General features: G+C 42.0%; 1 protein-coding gene across 1 annotated transcript in view; it reads right to left on the reverse strand.

The window, feature by feature from the left end:
- LOC126416092 (xanthine dehydrogenase) overlaps nt 1-18,462 on the reverse strand; it is a 251,217-nt gene that overhangs the window by 91,955 nt on the left and 140,800 nt on the right. Inside the window, exons 5-7 of the mRNA XM_050083585.1 lie at nt 17,149-17,426; nt 14,450-14,591; nt 14,097-14,264 (exon numbers count right to left, since the gene is read on the reverse strand). Of these exons, the coding sequence (XP_049939542.1) occupies nt 14,097-14,264; nt 14,450-14,591; nt 17,149-17,426 (588 nt within the window). The remainder of the gene's footprint in view (nt 1-14,096; nt 14,265-14,449; nt 14,592-17,148; nt 17,427-18,462) is intronic.

The raw sequence follows: 18,462 nt of genomic DNA on the forward strand, positions 1-18,462 counted from the left end.
CTGTGCAGTATTCTGTGTGGGCATGATGGGTAACCAACTGTCTACTCACATGAACTATCACTGCTAAACTGTAGCAAATTGCAAACTTGATCATCTAGTTGCCCAAAATGCTGCTCTCCTCAACACAAATGACTTAAACAGCTGCTTCACTATGCATGCTATTTAGACACTCCCTTCTGGAAAAAGTTCCTCTGAACTACACGTGAGGGAATTATCTCTCCAGCATATTCTGTATTTTCGCAGTCCCCCTTGCCTAAACCTCTGCTAACCTGTTTTCTACTGCTGTACTATATCTTTTCTATTCAGTCAATGTCCACATCACTCCTTCCCCATCCAGGCTGTGTACTGCCTTCCCACACCACTCTTCCTCCCCATCCCTCCAGTGGCCATTCCGACTCTCTCTCTCTCTCTCTCTCTCTCTCTCTCTCTCTCTCTCTCTCTCTCTCTCTTTCTCTCTCACTCACTTACTCCCCCCCTCCCCCCTTCCCCCTGTGTGCTGACTGAGACTTGAACTTGGGGATATTTGCCTTTTGTGGGCAAGTGCTCTACTGACTGATCTACCCAACCATGACTCACAACCTGTCCTCACAGTTCTAATTCTGCCAGTACCTTGTCTCCTACCTTCCAAACTTCACAGAAGCTCTCCTGTGCAGGAAGTTTGGAATGTAGGAGACAAGGTACTGGCAGAATTAGAGCTGTGAAGATGGGTTGTGAGTCATGCTTGGGTAGCTCAGTAGGTAGAGCACTTGCTAGCAAAAGACTAAGGTCCTGAGTTCAAGTCTTGGTCTAGCACACAATTTTAATCTGGCAGGAAGTTTCATACAAGTGCACACTTTGCTGCAGAGTGAAAATTTCATTCTGGAAACACCCCCTGGTTGTGGATAAGCCATGTCTCTACAATATCCTTTCTTCCAGGAGTGCTAGTTCTGCAAGGTTCACAGGGGAGCTTATACAAAGTGTGAAAGGTAGAAGGCGAGGTGCTGGCAAAATTAGAGCTGCAAGGATGGGATGTAAGCCATACTTGGGTAGCTCAGTCAGTAGAGCACTTGCCCACAAAAGGCAAAGGTCCTGCATTTGAGTCTCAGTCTGGCACACAGTTTTAATCTGCCAGTCCGTTTCATATCAGAACACACTCCACTGCATAGTGAAAATTTCATCCTGGATTCAGTCTCCTATTTTGTATGGGCCTCACAAATTTGTGAAATATTCTAATAAGGGGTGCATAAGTGATTGTAAGCAGTGTCCTTTGTAGACCGACTGCATTTTCCTAATATCCTGCCAAAGAATTATTGCTTGCAACCTGCCTTAGCTAATATTACACCTATGAGATTACTCCATCTCATACCCCAACAAACTGTTACACCTGGGTCTTTGTATGAGCTGACTAATTCCAGTTGTGACTCAACTGTCCGCCCCCATTAGCTGAGTGGTCAGCGTGGTGCATGCCAGGCTAAGGGGCCTGGGTTCGATTCCCAGCTGGAGTGGGAGATTTTCTCTGCTCAAGGACTGGGTGTTGTGTTGTCCTCATCATTTCATCCCCATCTCCGATGCACAAGTTGCCCAATGTGGCATTGAATGCAATAAGTACTTGCCCTCGGCAGCTGAACTTCCCCAAATGGGGAACTCCTGGCCCATAATGCCAAACACTCATTTCCATTTTTTTGTGACTCAACTATACTGTAGTCATTGAATACTACTTTCCTATATATTATGAGGTGCACACTTTACATTTCTGAATATTCAAAACAAGTTGCCGATCTTTGCACCATTTTGGTATCTTATCAAGAGCTGACTGTGTATTTGTTTACTGTGACAAACAGGCATCCATCTACTCCTTACTGTGCGATTATTGGCAGATGCAATTCCATTTTATTGTTTTGATGGTTTGTTATCCGACGACGTCAAGACTGCCTGGGAATGTTGCTCTCCTGACTTCAATGCATTTGGTGGTCCCTGACACAGCACCTGACCCAGTGACCAGTGCCGTTGTGACTCCATGAGTACTCGGCCACTGCCATCAGTGCACTGCTTGAACCAACCACCTCCAACGACCACCACCTTTGTCGCTGCATCTTGTTTTTGGTGGTGCAGCCATGGACCCCAATGATGCCATCTTGATACCAGCTGCTGCTTGATGCCAATCCTGCTGCTCCACCAGAGTCTGCCACCATCAGACTGCACCATTGCTGCCTCTTCTTTTGCATGCAGCTTGCCATCTTTGTCTGGTTGTACACTGTCTAGAAATCTTCTGCTACCTGTTCCTGATTTGTGCACATGGCCCAGGGCCCTCTTATTCTATGCACATACTTTTTGTTCCTTTCAGTGCCTTTCAATGCCTTCTAAGTGCTTCTGCACAAGAATGTTTTATCTCACTGCTTCCACATCACAAATTTTCCTCCCTGGTGTTTTTGCACTGCACTTTTCCCTCCAAGTGGTTCCAAACATCATTTACTTCAGGTGCTCATACACCACACTTTTCCCTCCAATATGCTTCTGCACTGCTCTTTTCCCTCTGATGTGCAGCATGTCACGATTTTATCTTGTATGCCTGGGCATGGCAATAGCCATCCCTCATGATTTCGAATCCTTTTCATATGTTTTCTTCCATTTCATTTTTCACATTGCTATGCCCTCTGTGTCAAGTTGTCACTTATGTAATATGGTTTCCTTACAGACTGGCTTCTGGCAGCTCACACATTTGCCACTATCAGTATTACAAGCCACCCCAGAGGTGCATTCCTGTCTGCTGAGTCACAGATGCCACACATCCTGACCACTGCTGCCACAAGTGCAGGGGCCTGCCTGTCATAAAGTACCTGGCTCATCACATGCCATGTGGATGGCAATTCTTGCCCCCAATGAGGGGAGGGGGGGAAGGGGAGGGGCGGGGTAGAACAGGGTAGATGAGGAATGCTATGACGCCATAGACATCTGGCACTGACAGCACCATGCACAACTTATTCATTGTATGGGTTGCAGCGAGCTCAGCCCCTACAGTGCAGATGACATGGAACTTTATAGCTCTGGAACTCCACAGCCAGAGCAGCAGAGGATGTCAACAGCATTCCAGCCAGGTCATGAGGTGGTGTACATTGTGATGGTAGAATTCGTTGGCAAACTGCACCTCTTCAAGCATCCACCTTGATATGTGCCTAAAACAGGCTCAAGCATATCCATTTACAAGGTAGCTATTTAGCACATCTTGCACAAGGACTGCAGAGAGCAGTTCCAGTGCAGCCAGCAACCTGAAGATCTCCACTACACCATGCCAAAGACGGGGCCATCAACTTTTTTGAACAGCATGCCATCTCCACAGTTAGGACTCTTAAGCGATCAGCGACAGTCTCATTGAGACTTGGTACAATTATCCTGTTGTTCTTCTAATCAATGAGATAGTGTCAGACTGGAGATTTCTATCCTTGTCAGCCTTGGATATCTCATTACAGTTGACTCTCAATACTTCTTCAGCAGAGTACCCCTTTAGCGTTGTTAAGTGTTTATTCTTCTTGACTGGAGCTTGGATTTGCACTTTGGCTTTAAACCTGACATCAGAAATTCATTTTTTCCTTTTAAACTTAGAGTTATTTGGACTTCAAGTCTGCTCATTAAAGAGGTATGACCACAGAAACTTAATTCATTGTTTTTAATGTAAAGATCTTAATACTTTTCCCTCCAAGTGGTTCCAAACATCATTTACTTCAGGTGCTCATACACCACACTTTTCCCTCCAATATGCTTCTGCACTGCTCTTTTCCCTCTGATGTGCAGCATGTCACGATTTTATCTTGTATGCCTGGGCATGGCAATAGCCATCCCTCATGATTTCGAATCCTTTTCATATGTTTTCTTCCATTTCATTTTTCACATTGCTATGCCCTCTGTGTCAAGTTGTCACTTATGTAATATGGTTTCCTTACAGACTGGCTTCTGGCAGCTCACACATTTGCCACTATCAGTATTACAAGCCACCCCAGAGGTGCATTCCTGTCTGCTGAGTCACAGATGCCACACATCCTGACCACTGCTGCCACAAGTGCAGGGGCCTGCCTGTCATAAAGTACCTGGCTCATCACATGCCATGTGGATGGCAATTCTTGCCCCCAATGAGGGGAGGGGGGAAGGGGAGGGGCGGGGTAGAACAGGGTAGATGAGGAATGCTATGACGCCATAGACATCTGGCACTGACAGCACCATGCACAACTTATTCATTGTATGGGTTGCAGCCCGTCCATAAGCAAATCTCCCATGTCATCTCCTGCACCAGTAAACCTGCTAACCAGCAACTGATTAGCACTCCTCTGATCACCCGGTATCACCCTGGCCTTGAAAAGCTCATTCGCATCCTTTCTTAGGGCTTATAGTACTTCTTGTCATGCCCCAAGAGGAGGTACATCGTACCCACAATCCTACCTTCACAACCCAAGGTAGTGTTCTGCTGATCTCTCCACCTACAGGTTATCCTTGTCCATCCCCATCCAAACCTGCTGCCAGTTCTGCACCCAATGGGCCATTCCGTTGAGGAAGACTCAGGTGGAAGACTTGTCCCATATGTCACCCACCACCTCCTAGCAAAGTGCAGTCACAAATGTTTCTTATCTTATAACAGGCAGAGGTATGCATCAAAGCAGTCACATTACATATTAGCTATGCTGCAATTTCTGTGCAGTATTCTGTGTGGGCATGATGGGTAACCAACTGTCTACTCACATGAACTATCACTGCTAAACTGTAGCAAATTGCAAACTTGATCATCTAGTTGCCCAAAATGCTGCTCTCCTCAACACAAATGACTTAAACAGCTGCTTCACTATGCATGCTATTTAGACACTCCCTTCTGGAAAAAGTTCCTCTGAACTACACGTGAGGGAATTATCTCTCCAGCATATTCTGTATTTTCGCAGTCCCCCTTGCCTAAACCTCTGCTAACCTGTTTTCTACTGCTGTACTATATCTTTTCTATTCAGTCAATGTCCACATCACTCCTTCCCCATCCAGGCTGTGTACTGCCTTCCCACACCACTCTTCCTCCCCATCCCTCCAGTGGCCATTCCGACTCTCTCTCTCTCTCTCTCTCTCTCTCTCTCTCTCTCTTTCTCTCTCACTCACTTACTCCCCCCCTCCCCCCTTCCCCCTGTGTGCTGACTGAGACTTGAACTTGGGGATATTTGCCTTTTGTGGGCAAGTGCTCTACTGACTGATCTACCCAACCATGACTCACAACCTGTCCTCACAGTTCTAATTCTGCCAGTACCTTGTCTCCTACCTTCCAAACTTCACAGAAGCTCTCCTGTGCAGGAAGTTTGGAATGTAGGAGACAAGGTACTGGCAGAATTAGAGCTGTGAAGATGGGTTGTGAGTCATGCTTGGGTAGCTCAGTAGGTAGAGCACTTGCTAGCAAAAGACTAAGGTCCTGAGTTCAAGTCTTGGTCTAGCACACAATTTTAATCTGGCAGGAAGTTTCATACAAGTGCACACTTTGCTGCAGAGTGAAAATTTCATTCTGGAAACACCCCCTGGTTGTGGATAAGCCATGTCTCTACAATATCCTTTCTTCCAGGAGTGCTAGTTCTGCAAGGTTCACAGGGGAGCTTATACAAAGTGTGAAAGGTAGAAGGCGAGGTGCTGGCAAAATTAGAGCTGCAAGGATGGGATGTAAGCCATACTTGGGTAGCTCAGTCAGTAGAGCACTTGCCCACAAAAGGCAAAGGTCCTGCATTTGAGTCTCAGTCTGGCACACAGTTTTAATCTGCCAGTCCGTTTCATATCAGAACACACTCCACTGCATAGTGAAAATTTCATCCTGGATTCAGTCTCCTATTTTGTATGGGCCTCACAAATTTGTGAAATATTCTAATAAGGGGTGCATAAGTGATTGTAAGCAGTGTCCTTTGTAGACCGACTGCATTTTCCTAATATCCTGCCAAAGAATTATTGCTTGCAACCTGCCTTAGCTAATATTACACCTATGAGATTACTCCATCTCATACCCCAACAAACTGTTACACCTGGGTCTTTGTATGAGCTGACTAATTCCAGTTGTGACTCAACTGTCCGCCCCCATTAGCTGAGTGGTCAGCGTGGTGCATGCCAGGCTAAGGGGCCTGGGTTCGATTCCCAGCTGGAGTGGGAGATTTTCTCTGCTCAAGGACTGGGTGTTGTGTTGTCCTCATCATTTCATCCCCATCTCCGATGCACAAGTTGCCCAATGTGGCATTGAATGCAATAAGTACTTGCCCTCGGCAGCTGAACTTCCCCAAATGGGGAACTCCTGGCCCATAATGCCAAACACTCATTTCCATTTTTTTGTGACTCAACTATACTGTAGTCATTGAATACTACTTTCCTATATATTATGAGGTGCACACTTCACATTTCTGAATATTCAAAACAAGTTGCCGATCTTTGCACCATTTTGGTATCTTATCAAGAGCTGACTGTGTATTTGTTTACTGTGACAAACAGGCATCCATCTACTCCTTACTGTGCGATTATTGGCAGATGCAATTCCATTTTATTGTTTTGATGGTTTGTTATCCGATGACGTCAAGACTGCCTGGGAATGTTGCTCTCCTGACTTCAATGCATTTGGTGGTCCCTGACACAGCACCTGACCCAGTGACCAGTGCCGTTGTGACTCCATGAGTACTCGGCCACTGCCATCAGTGCACTGCTTGAACCAACCACCTCCAACGACCACCACCTTTGTCGCTGCATCTTGTTTTTGGTGGTGCAGCCATGGACCCCAATGATGCCATCTTGATACCAGCTGCTGCTTGATGCCAATCCTGCTGCTCCACCAGAGTCTGCCACCATCAGACTGCACTATTGCTGCCTCTTCTTTTGCATGCAGCTTGCCATCTTTGTCTGGTTGTACACTGTCTAGAAATCTTCTGCTACCTGTTCCTGATTTGTGCACATGGCCCAGGGCCCTCTTATTCTATGCACATACTTTTTGTTCCTTTCAGTGCCTTTCAATGCCTTCTAAGTGCTTCTGCACAAGAATGTTTTATCTCACTGCTTCCACATCACAAATTTTCCTCCCTGGTGTTTTTGCACTGCACTTTTCCCTCCAAGTGGTTCCAAACATCATTTACTTCAGGTGCTCATACACCACACTTTTCCCTCCAATATGCTTCTGCACTGCTCTTTTCCCTCTGATGTGCAGCATGTCACGATTTTATCTTGTATGCCTGGGCATGGCAATAGCCATCCCTCATGATTTCGAATCCTTTTCATATGTTTTCTTCCATTTCATTTTTCACATTGCTATGCCCTCTGTGTCAAGTTGTCACTTATGTAATATGGTTTCCTTACAGACTGGCTTCTGGCAGCTCACACATTTGCCACTATCAGTATTACAAGCCACCCCAGAGGTGCATTCCTGTCTGCTGAGTCACAGATGCCACACATCCTGACCACTGCTGCCACAAGTGCAGGGGCCTGCCTGTCATAAAGTACCTGGCTCATCACATGCCATGTGGATGGCAATTCTTGCCCCCAATGAGGGGAGGGGGGAAGGGGAGGGGCGGGGTAGAACAGGGTAGATGAGGAATGCTATGACGCCATAGACATCTGGCACTGACAGCACCATGCACAACTTATTCATTGTATGGGTTGCAGCGAGCTCAGCCCCTACAGTGCAGATGACATGGAACTTCATAGCTCTGGAACTCCACAGCCAGAGCAGCAGAGGATGTCAACAGCATTCCAGCCAGGTCATGAGGTGGTGTACATTGTGATGGTAGAATTCGTTGGCAAACTGCACCTCTTCAAGCATCCACCTTGATATGTGCCTAAAACAGGCTCAAGCATATCCATTTACAAGGTAGCTATTTAGCACATCTTGCACAAGGACTGCAGAGAGCAGTTCCAGTGCAGCCAGCAACCTGAAGATCTCCACTACACCATGCCAAAGACGGGGCCATCAACTTTTTTGAACAGCATGCCACCTCCACAGTTAGGACTCTTAAGCGATCAGCGACAGTCTCATTGAGACTTGGTACAATTATCCTGTTGTTCTTCTAATCAATGAGATAGTGTCAGACTGGAGATTTCTATCCTTGTCAGCCTTGGATATCTCATTACAGTTGACTCTCAATACTTCTTCAGCAGAGTACCCCTTTAGCGTTGTTAAGTGTTTATTCTTCTTGACTGGAGCTTGGATTTGCACTTTGGCTTTAAACCTGACATCAGAAATTCATTTTTTCCTTTTAAACTTAGAGTTATTTGGACTTCAAGTCTGCTCATTAAAGAGGTATGACCACAGAAACTTAATTCATTGTTTTTAATGTAAAGATCTTAATACTTAATACTTAAACATTGTGTTCATTGAAGTGTGTGTATCTCTTTCATGTACTGTGGAACTTATTGATTTACTTTGTGATTCTGGAAGTCTAATTGGCTCCATTAATTATAAACCATCATTTATTTTGTTTCACTTCATGAAGGGGGATTAGCATCCATTTTGTTTCACTTATTGAAGAATCATCCTTTGTTTTGTTTCATTGTGAAGAATATTTTTGTGAAAATTGTGTTCAATAAACTTTTGTTTGTTCCCTATACCTGGGCTGTTTACTTGTGCCTGCCAGTGATAGACACATCACAGAATACAGTATCTCCCAGCCAAGACTTTTCCCTACTTCTGTTCAGTTCCAATAATCTTCTTTCTTTTCCTATTTCCTTCATAACTTCTCCATTCTGTCAGTCCACTTCACATTAAGCATTCTTCTTCATACCCACATTTCAAAACTTTTTTATTATCATTCTTCTTTCTTTTTGACAATCCACTATTCACTGTTGTACAACACTACACTCCAGACATAATAGTAGTAAGCAATCATTAATCTGAAGATTGTTTTGAACACTGCAGTGCTTTAGACACTGGACTCACATTTGGGAGGACGACGGTTCAATCCCACGTCCAGCCATCCTGATTTAGGTTTTCGATGATTTCCCTACATCACTCCAGGCAAATGCCAGGATGGTTCCTCTGAAAGGGCACGGCCGACTTCCTTCCCCATCCTTCCTTAATCCGATGAAACTGATGACCTCACTGTCTGGTCTCCTTCCCCAAACAACCCAACCCAACTGCAGTGCTCTGCTAGGCATGGTCCTGTTGGACATGGTATGCCATTGCCTTCCTCTGTCCTCTAAGATCTGACTTACCCAGTCAGTTATAGGGAACCAAAAGTTTAACATAGATTCTGAACCTCAGTGTGACTTAGCATTTTTCACATCAACAAACATTGCAAGAGGTGAAAGAAGTGATAAGCAACTGATAAAAATCCCAGGACTGACCAGAGTTCAAACCTGAGACCTTTGAATTTGTAGTCTGGCACTTTGTCGTACAGCCATTAAGACACACACTCCAGACAAAACATTTAGCAGATCTTTTCCTCAGCTCCATTTGAATTCTTATAGATGTTAGTAACTACTTCCTCTTTTCAAATGCTCACTTTCCCATAGATATCCTCCTCGTTGTTTCTTCTGCAAGCTTCCATTCTGTGTCATTAAACTTCCCAGGTACAAAAAGTGTTTTACTTATTCTATCGTCTTTCCACAAAAGAATATGTTAACTGGAGCTTCCTTTTTGCTTATTCTCATCACGTTTGTCTTTCCTATATCGATCTTCAGTCCATAATCCTTGCCTCTTCTTGAAACACTCTTAAACATCTGTTGTAGCTCCTCTTCCAATTCCACCAGCACTGCTTGATCTATAGCCTTTAGTCTTTCTCCTCCAATTACAATGCCTCTTTTGTCCTCTATGACCTTATCTATCAATTGTTCTTCATATATGTTGAATATATTTGGTGACAGTGAGCATCCTCGAGACACATCCTTTCCAATGTTCACCTCTTCCATCTCCTCATTTCCTGCTCTAACCATCACTTTTAGCTTTGTGTACATCTCCTTTATCAACTTTGTAACTTTTCAGCCAAAATCAACATCTTTTACAATTTTCAGCAGCATACTCTGCATTACTAAATCAAATGCCTTCTCCCAGTCAATAAAACACCTCCTCATTTATTTCTAACATTCTTTCTGCAGCCGGCCGAAGTGGCCGTGCGGTTCTGGGCGCTGCAGTCCGGAACCGCCAGACCGCTACGGTCGCAGGTTCGAATCCTGCCTCGGGCATGGATGTGTGTGATGTCCTTAGGTTAGTTAGGTTTAACTAGTTCTAAGTTCTAGGGGACTAATGACCAAGGCAGTTGAGTCCCATAGTGCTCAGAGCCATTTGAACCATTCTTTCTGCAATTATCCTCAGAGAATCTGTACCATCTCTTGTTCCATGGCACTTTCTGAACTCAAACTGGCCTTTCCCCATATTTTTTCTCAGTTTTAGTTCTCAGTTATCCTTAGTATGATTCCCATTACAGCCTTTGTAACATGACTGATAAAACAAATTAAGTAATAGCCTTTGCACTCTTTTGCACTGCACCTTTTAGGTAAAGGTAGTAGAATGTTCTTAAGTAGATCTTGAGGCCAAATTCCTAGGTCATAAATCCTGCTTACAACCTCAGTCAAGCTGGCTACTGAATTTGGACCTAAGACTTTCAATGTCATAGCCCAATGCTTCTTTTTCCTTGAGCTTCTGAATTGGCTTCTCCAATTCCCATTTCAGTATCTTAGGACATCAGTCTTCTTCATTGCATTCCCCTTCATCTTCCAAAAATGGTCTAGTGTTATTGGCCTGTGCACCAACTGTTCCGTATAACCCATCCAAACTCTCTTGTCCTCTTCTAAGCATACTGTCTTCTTCTCATGTTTATTTAACATTTCTTGTTTGCATATTTTCCTCACTTTTTTTCTTGTTAAAGATTTCACCATTTGTGCATGCTAATTTTCTTTCTTTTCCAATTCTTCTATATCCTCACATTGTTTACTCATTCAATCTTCTCTTTTAGTACATTATTCAGTTTTCTGTACTGTCTACTGCCTTCTTCTGAATTGTTGTTTTCCATTACCTGTGTTCATCCATTTCATCTGACATACTTCTTGTTATCCACTCTTTCATATTTTGTATTATTTTTGCTTTTCCAAATTCTATCTCTAATCCTTCCAACAACTGTATTTTCGATGGTATTCCATTCTTCAGTGATTTCTCCCATTTTCCTCACATACTTAAATTTGTCTTGTTAAACAATCATGATTCTGCCAGTTATTCATATTTTTCTTGCACAATATTTCAACTGTGTGACTCACAGGCTCCTTCACATGTTGTCTGATACTGATTCCAGTGTGAGACGAGTCCAGAATTTATGCATATGTTGCGCCAGGCACTTTGTCTGGAGTCTGCGTCACATCGCATTGCATCAGCCACTCTGTTCGTGGTACGCGTCAACCAATGATGTGACTGTAGTGCTTTCGTCAAGCTGTGGCTGTTCCAAATGCTCTGAATGTACTTTGTGGTTATTATCCATTGTCAGTCTTGCTGTATGAAGTTCTGAATAACGTCCAAGTCGTGCTAGAAATTTTATCTTTCAACTGTCGTCATTTAAGCCCTCCTGTGATCTAAGATGTTCTGTTACCATGGCATGCCATATCATGCATTCTGTCTGAGGTCCTTGCCCATCAGGAGTGGTTGCAGCATTATTTTCTGACCACTGGTGTTCAAATTGCCACTCAACACACGGTAGAACATCCTCAGGTATTGGGTCTCTTGTCTGAGGTGCCATTTCATGTGCGTCCTTTGTTACATGTATTGATCTGTTTCCCCTAACTCCATCTTCATACCTGTGGTGTCCCCTGGGGACTTGATGTTGCTTCCGTTGCATCTTCAGAAGATCGAGTGCCGAGTGCCAGGCAGAGCTCAGCTGGAAACTGGTGTCGCAGTTAATGAGATTCTCCATGACCTTAATCTCAACAGATACTTTGATGATATTGTCCCAGTATCTCAGTGTTTGTGTTAGAATCTTGGCAATATTATAGCTCATAGAATGACTAAGTTCTAAGCAATGCTTGGCAATCACTGACTTGGTTGGCTGTGTCATTCTGGTGGCCTTTGGCATTGTTTGCATTTTATTCAACATCCAACTGATATATTCCATACTTCATTTGCATGGTATGTTGTAAACATGCAGTTTCTGTACACCCAGGTCATCCTTCACATTACCTAGCACAGTCGTACCTTGGTAGGTGGATGGAACATGCTCTTGATGTTACATTTAAGGAGAATTCTGCTACCAAAATCAGCGGAATCCTCCTCACACATACCATGAAGAGTACATTCCACCCACCCACCAAGATTAAGGCTCTGATAGGAGTGTGAAGGATGACCTGGGTCTACAGAAACTGGGCATTTACCATACACCATGTGAATGTAGTATGGAGTACATCAGCTAGACAACTAGGACCGTTGATATCTGGTGCAAAGAACACCAAAAGCACACCAGACTGAGACAGGCAACAAAGGCAGTGATCGCTGAGCACCATTTAGTCATTCTATGAACTTTAATTATACCAAGATTCTAACACAAACATTGAGTTACTGGGAGATTGTCATTAAAGAATCTTTTGAGATTAAGATCACAGAGAATCTCATTAACCATTGACACCTGTTTCCATGTGAGTTCTGCCTGGAAACTGGCACACAATCTTCTGAAGACACAAAAGAGGCAAAATTAAGAGCCCAGGGGACACAAGTATGAAGACGGAATTAGAGAAAACAGCACAGTACATGTAACAAAGGATGCACATGGAATGGTATCTCAGACAGCACAGCCAATACCTGAGGATATTCTACCGAGTCTCAAGCAGTAATTTGAACACCAGTGGCCTGAAAATAACACTGAAGCTGCTCCCGATGGGCACAGGCATTGGTCAAAATGCATGACATTCCATGCCACAGAAACAGAACATTCTAGATCACAGGAGATAAATGACGACAATTGGAAGATAAAATTTCTAGCATGACTTGGATGTCATTCAGAGCTTCACACAGCAAGAATGACAATGGATAATAACCACAAAGTATGTGCACAGTGTTAGGAACAGCTGTGGCTAGCAGAAAACATTACAGTTGCTGCTATCGGTAGGCACATACCCTGGATAGAGCACCTGATGTTCTGCAGACCGCAGACAAAGTGCCTAGCACAACATACGCATAAATGCCGGACTCGTTCCACACTGGAATCAGTATCAGACAGCACCTGAAGAAGACTGCGAGTTACACAGTTGAAATATTGTGCAAGAAAGATGTATATAACCAGCACAAACCTGATTGTTTAACATGACAATGCATTGCTGGGAAACCCTGAAAAATTACATTCTTAAAATTATTTTTAATAAAATTGTTAATATTAATATGCAATATGAAAAAGTCCTCCCTGTCAAGATATCTGGAATCCATTCTTAAATTCTGTTTGATACCCGATAAGTTAATTAATTTTGGTACTGTGTCAAGTCAAATGCCTGTCAGAAGTCAAAAAAATATTACATCTAACTGTTTTATTGATCCACAGCTTTTGGGATATCATGCTAGTAAAGCTCAAGTTGGGTTTCACATAACTGATTTTTTTGGAATCCAACCTGACTGACATGTATGAGGTCATTATGTTTCAGATCTCTCATTACTTTTTACCTAGCTAGTGTCAAGACACTCACACATGACATCAGAACTGAACTTGAGGATAGCAAAGCAAATGCATAAATTCTGAACTCCATTTTCAGATGTTACTTTACAAAGGAATACAGAAGTACTGACCTAGTTTAATTCTCAAACTGCTGAAAAGATGAGTAAAATAGGTATTAGTCTTAGTAGTGTTGATAAGCAGCTGAAGTCAATAATATTGAACAAGGCCCCTATTAATTTGTTCCAAATCATAGAGAGTTTTTGCAAATTTGATCCACAAAGTATGCAACAAATTGAACTAAACAGAATGGCTAACTGACCAGTTCCAGAAACAGCTACTTGAACATATTATGAAATGCCCCAATAATTTTTCCTGCCATGTGTAGTCCATTTTTGTTGCACTCTATGTAACAGCACCTCTAATTTTTGTTTGCTTCACATTATCAGTACAAACATGGCTATAACTGTATACCCAACTAATAAAAGCAATCAACACATGCAAGTGTAAAAGTTATTGTTGTCTAACCTGGCTTGGTTTTTATCTGGTTCCTGAGGGCTTCTTCCATCTCATTCAGTGTAACAGAGGCTCCCAACCGAAGACCTTCTACTTCTTCTCTAATGGCTGTGAGCTCACTGATTTGTATAGGTTGAATAAGAACAGGATAAGAGCAGTTTTTAAACTTCACTTCAACACCTGTGAACCGAAAAGAAGAAAAGGGGCAATAATAATCACATTCTTGGATTTTACATGTCACTAACAGCTTACCATGAGCAGTCTAGTCTATGTGAAAGAGGTAAATATTGACCATTGCATCCACCATTGCACTCATACTGTAAGAGCTTTGTTATTTATAGATGTAACAGTAAGCCATTACTCACCAACTTCTGTATTTCCAACAATAATCCTTGCTGTTGGGAATTTAGCTTTCAGCTCCAATAGTGTCTGAAGAGCAGTTGGCCGATACCATGTTGTTCTTTCCCCCCTGAACACAATATTCTGCTTCTGTAGTTCTGTATTTACCTGAAATGGCAAGTCATAACTATTTTAGGACCAAACTGAATCTCATTTGCAGTGCTGTCAACAACATTTCGATATTTGTAAATAATTTAGGAATAAAGGAGACCACTCACTGACTAGCACAAGTATTGAGTCATAGAAAGGCCCACACAAAAGAGAAAGAAAACTTGCTAGCTTTTGGACTAAATCGTTTCTTGAGTACAGATACACAAAAACACACACAAACTCAGACAAGCCTGAGCCTCTTCTGAGTGGTCTCCTTTACTCCTAAATTATCTACATTTTGTAATAACTTTCCGACTACATTTTGATATTTTGTATATTAAATGGAATTACAAAATTGAAAACTGCCTCTGAACAAGACAGTGATAAAGACAGATGTCTGTGTTGATGTGAAAAATGCTACCTGCACCGTGTGTGCAAGACCCTTATCAGCAACCACAAGTTCCATAACTGCATCCACAGAAATTTGAAGGTATTCATGACAAAAGTCTCATCAGACTTGTCAGTAAACTCGTTTTATCTTGCAAAGTTGTGTATGGGAATGGGTTTCTCGAGATGGCACTGTTCCTCATTGATGGTAGGGCCATATACGGCACAGTGAGTATCATAGAGCAATATTTCTCCAGAGCACTCACTGCAGCAGCTTGGAGATGATCAGGTGTGGTTGCTATGAATATCAGATTGGCAATCATGTAAGGCGTGGTGGACAGATCACAAGGCTCCACTGCACTGGCCCATTTGTTTATAGTAAGCAACAATGCTCCCCAGTGTGCCTGCCCATTTGATTGTTCACAACATCAATGGTCCATGATCTGGAACAGTCTGTTCTAGAATAATGTTACTGTATTGCATGTTACAAATTGAAGTAGGCACTTAATAGTTCATCATTATTTAGTTACATAATATTTCAGAAATCTGTTTCTGAAGTTAAATGTTCTTGTTGCAAATAATAAACATACTAAAAATGTCTTGAGAGAAGCATTTTTAAATGGTGTAAGAAAGATTATTAGATTTTTCCAACTTCTTTTGTCAACAAAGTCAATTAAATTGCCTTTATTTGTCTCAGGTCAAATTGCTAGAACGTTGAACCACTGCTATTTACCTGGCTCAAAAAAGTCTAGTTTTCCACCCCATTGTCTGTCCAGATATCCTTTCAATGATTTCTGCAGGCTGTTCTTAAGGCCAGATCTTTTTAAAAAAGTTGTGACAGCTCAACAAGAATTTATTAACTGCTGTACATCACTTTTCTTATCATTTATATCTCCTCAAGTCATGCGCTCTAGCACAATATTGAGGATGCACACTTTATCAGTTCATGTTTAGTATTTTGTACAGTTTCCCCCCCCCCTAATCTCACTCTCAAAATCTGTGGTACAGAACACTCGATCCCTCTTCATTGATAATATAATGTGCAGTCACTTCCATGGAGTTTATTTAACAATATAAGTAATTCCCTAGACTTACTATTAGTGGCTCACCTTCATATCTGGAAACATTCCTCAACTCTCTAGAAACAGCTGCAGGCAGACAATCAGCACTTTCCTTTCAATTTCTCAGGATCTGGTAGTTGGATGAAAAAGCAATTCCTTGCCATTCACTTGCACCATGCTTTCACTCAAAACAATAAGAAACTGTGCCATCTTGAGAAATCCATTTCCACACACAACTTTGAAAGGCAAAATATCTTTGCTGGCAAGACTGATGAGTTTTTAATTGAAGCTACTTTCAAATTTGTTCTGGAACTTTCATGTTTCTCTTAAAGTACTATCACTAAAGTTTACTCCAATGCATTCATTATGTGGTCACTCAGTCATTAAAGAGCATTAAATAAAGACAGCAGAATCTCGGCAACTCACACCTCTCAGATAGCAAGTGGCCAGGGCTGTTTTCCTGAACATGCTTCACAGACTGCATGAAAGATAAGGTCCTGGCAATGCATATTCACTAGGTGCTGGTCCCTTGGGTGCAGCTTAAGTGGACATAGCCAGATGGTATGGATGAAACAAGACTTCAAGATTTCAGTTAACATTACAACAGATGTGTGATGCACAGTCACGCAATCTTGTTCACTGATCACAGGTGACATAATTTGATGAAGTCTCATAATAAAGTTGATAGTGTCCTTTAATTTTTAACTACAAAGGAATTATTGTTGCAGATATTTGCAAATAACCCATGAATACCTGCGATAGCACACGCTTTTATACACAAGGTAACAATTACTGCAGATGTCTGCACCTGCTTGGACCTCAAGCTATAGACATATTTCATTAATGCTTGAGAGGCTCAGCATTGTTTGTCTTAATGAATGTTTTGGTGCAACTCAGTTTGGAGTTTTTAATTCATGAGGAATAAATATGTGGGGAGCTACAATGATAATCCAGGCTGAGCTCACTTCTCAGCTTTTTGACACATAAATAAAAGCATGAGCAGCAAGAATAATTTGTGTTTGCAAGAATAATTCACACAATTTTTTAAATGTACAACAGTATAAACTAAACAAATTTCCAGATATGTCTCTAAATTAAATTCATTTAAAACATAACAAACTAATCACCTTCAGTTCAGGAGGAAAAATGGGTTCCTGTGATGGATCATATGGCACGAACTCACTTTTTGAGAACAGTACCTCCTCATCTTCTGTACTGCAACCGTTAACTCCATTTTCCATACCCTTGAACTTACAACATTTATCTCCCATGCTGCAAGTTCCATTTGAGACACCATTTGTCAGTCCATTGCTTATTCCATTGATATGTCCCTGCTCCCAGCTTTCAGTGAATGAGCGGAAACCTTCAATAATTGGACGATATCCAGTGCAGCGGCAAAGATTTCCTTTAAAGAAAAAAATGTTCTGATTGAACAATCACCTTTCAGTAAATCTTCAGCCTCCAATTAACTTCTTTCATACTATCAACAGTGTGTACAATTGATTTAGCAGTGCAAGTTTACGAGTCCACAGCTCGTGGTCTAGTGGCTAGCGTTGCTGCCTCTGGATCGCAGTGTCCCAGATTCAATTCCCGGCCGAGTCAAGAATTTTCTCAGCCCAGGGACTGGATGTTTGTGTTGTCCTCATCATTTCATCATCATTCATGAAAGTGGCAAGACTGGACAGTGAAAATATTGGGACTATGATGAGCACTGCTAACCATGCAGTTGAGTGCCCCACAAACCATCCTCAAGTTTAGGAAGCATTCTTACATTAGTAACGGGTTAAATTAGTCATATATATTAAAATATTTTAATATTTCATCTTTATGCTACTAATTAAGGTATGTTAACATGAGTTACTATATTTCCTTTGCACTGTAATAGCCCAACTGAGCCAAGTATCATGAGATATTATTTTCAAAAGCAGAAACAGAAAATCTAAGTATTGGGTACTTTGATCTTGTGTTCCTGTTTTCAGTTTCTTTTTTTTACAATCTTAAAATTTATATCACAAAAATACTGCACCTTCTTCCACATACATTTCTTAATAAATTGTTAGTTCTCTCTGATTTCTTTGCCAAAGATGTTTACAGTCATTATTTAAAGTCAGTTCTTGAAACTTTGTTAATAGACTTTCCCAGGATAGTTTACATCTATCTTCAAGAGTCTTCCAGTTCAGTTCCTTCAGTATTTCTGTGACACTCTCCCACTGATTAAACAAACCTGTGATTATTTGTTGTGCCCTTCTCTATATACGTCCAGTATCCCCTGTTAGTCCTATCTGGTATGTATGCAATCTCCTTTGTAGGCTGATTGCACTTCCCTTGTGTTCCACCAATAAACCAAAGTCTACCACCTGCTTTATCCATGACTGTACCTTTGTGATCATTCCATTTCACATAATACAAAGTGCTACACCCAGGTATTTGTATGAGCTGAC

Source organism: Schistocerca serialis, chromosome 8 (genome assembly GCF_023864345.2).
Source record: "Schistocerca serialis cubense isolate TAMUIC-IGC-003099 chromosome 8, iqSchSeri2.2, whole genome shotgun sequence".
Classification (NCBI taxonomy): domain Eukaryota; kingdom Metazoa; phylum Arthropoda; class Insecta; order Orthoptera; family Acrididae; genus Schistocerca; species Schistocerca serialis.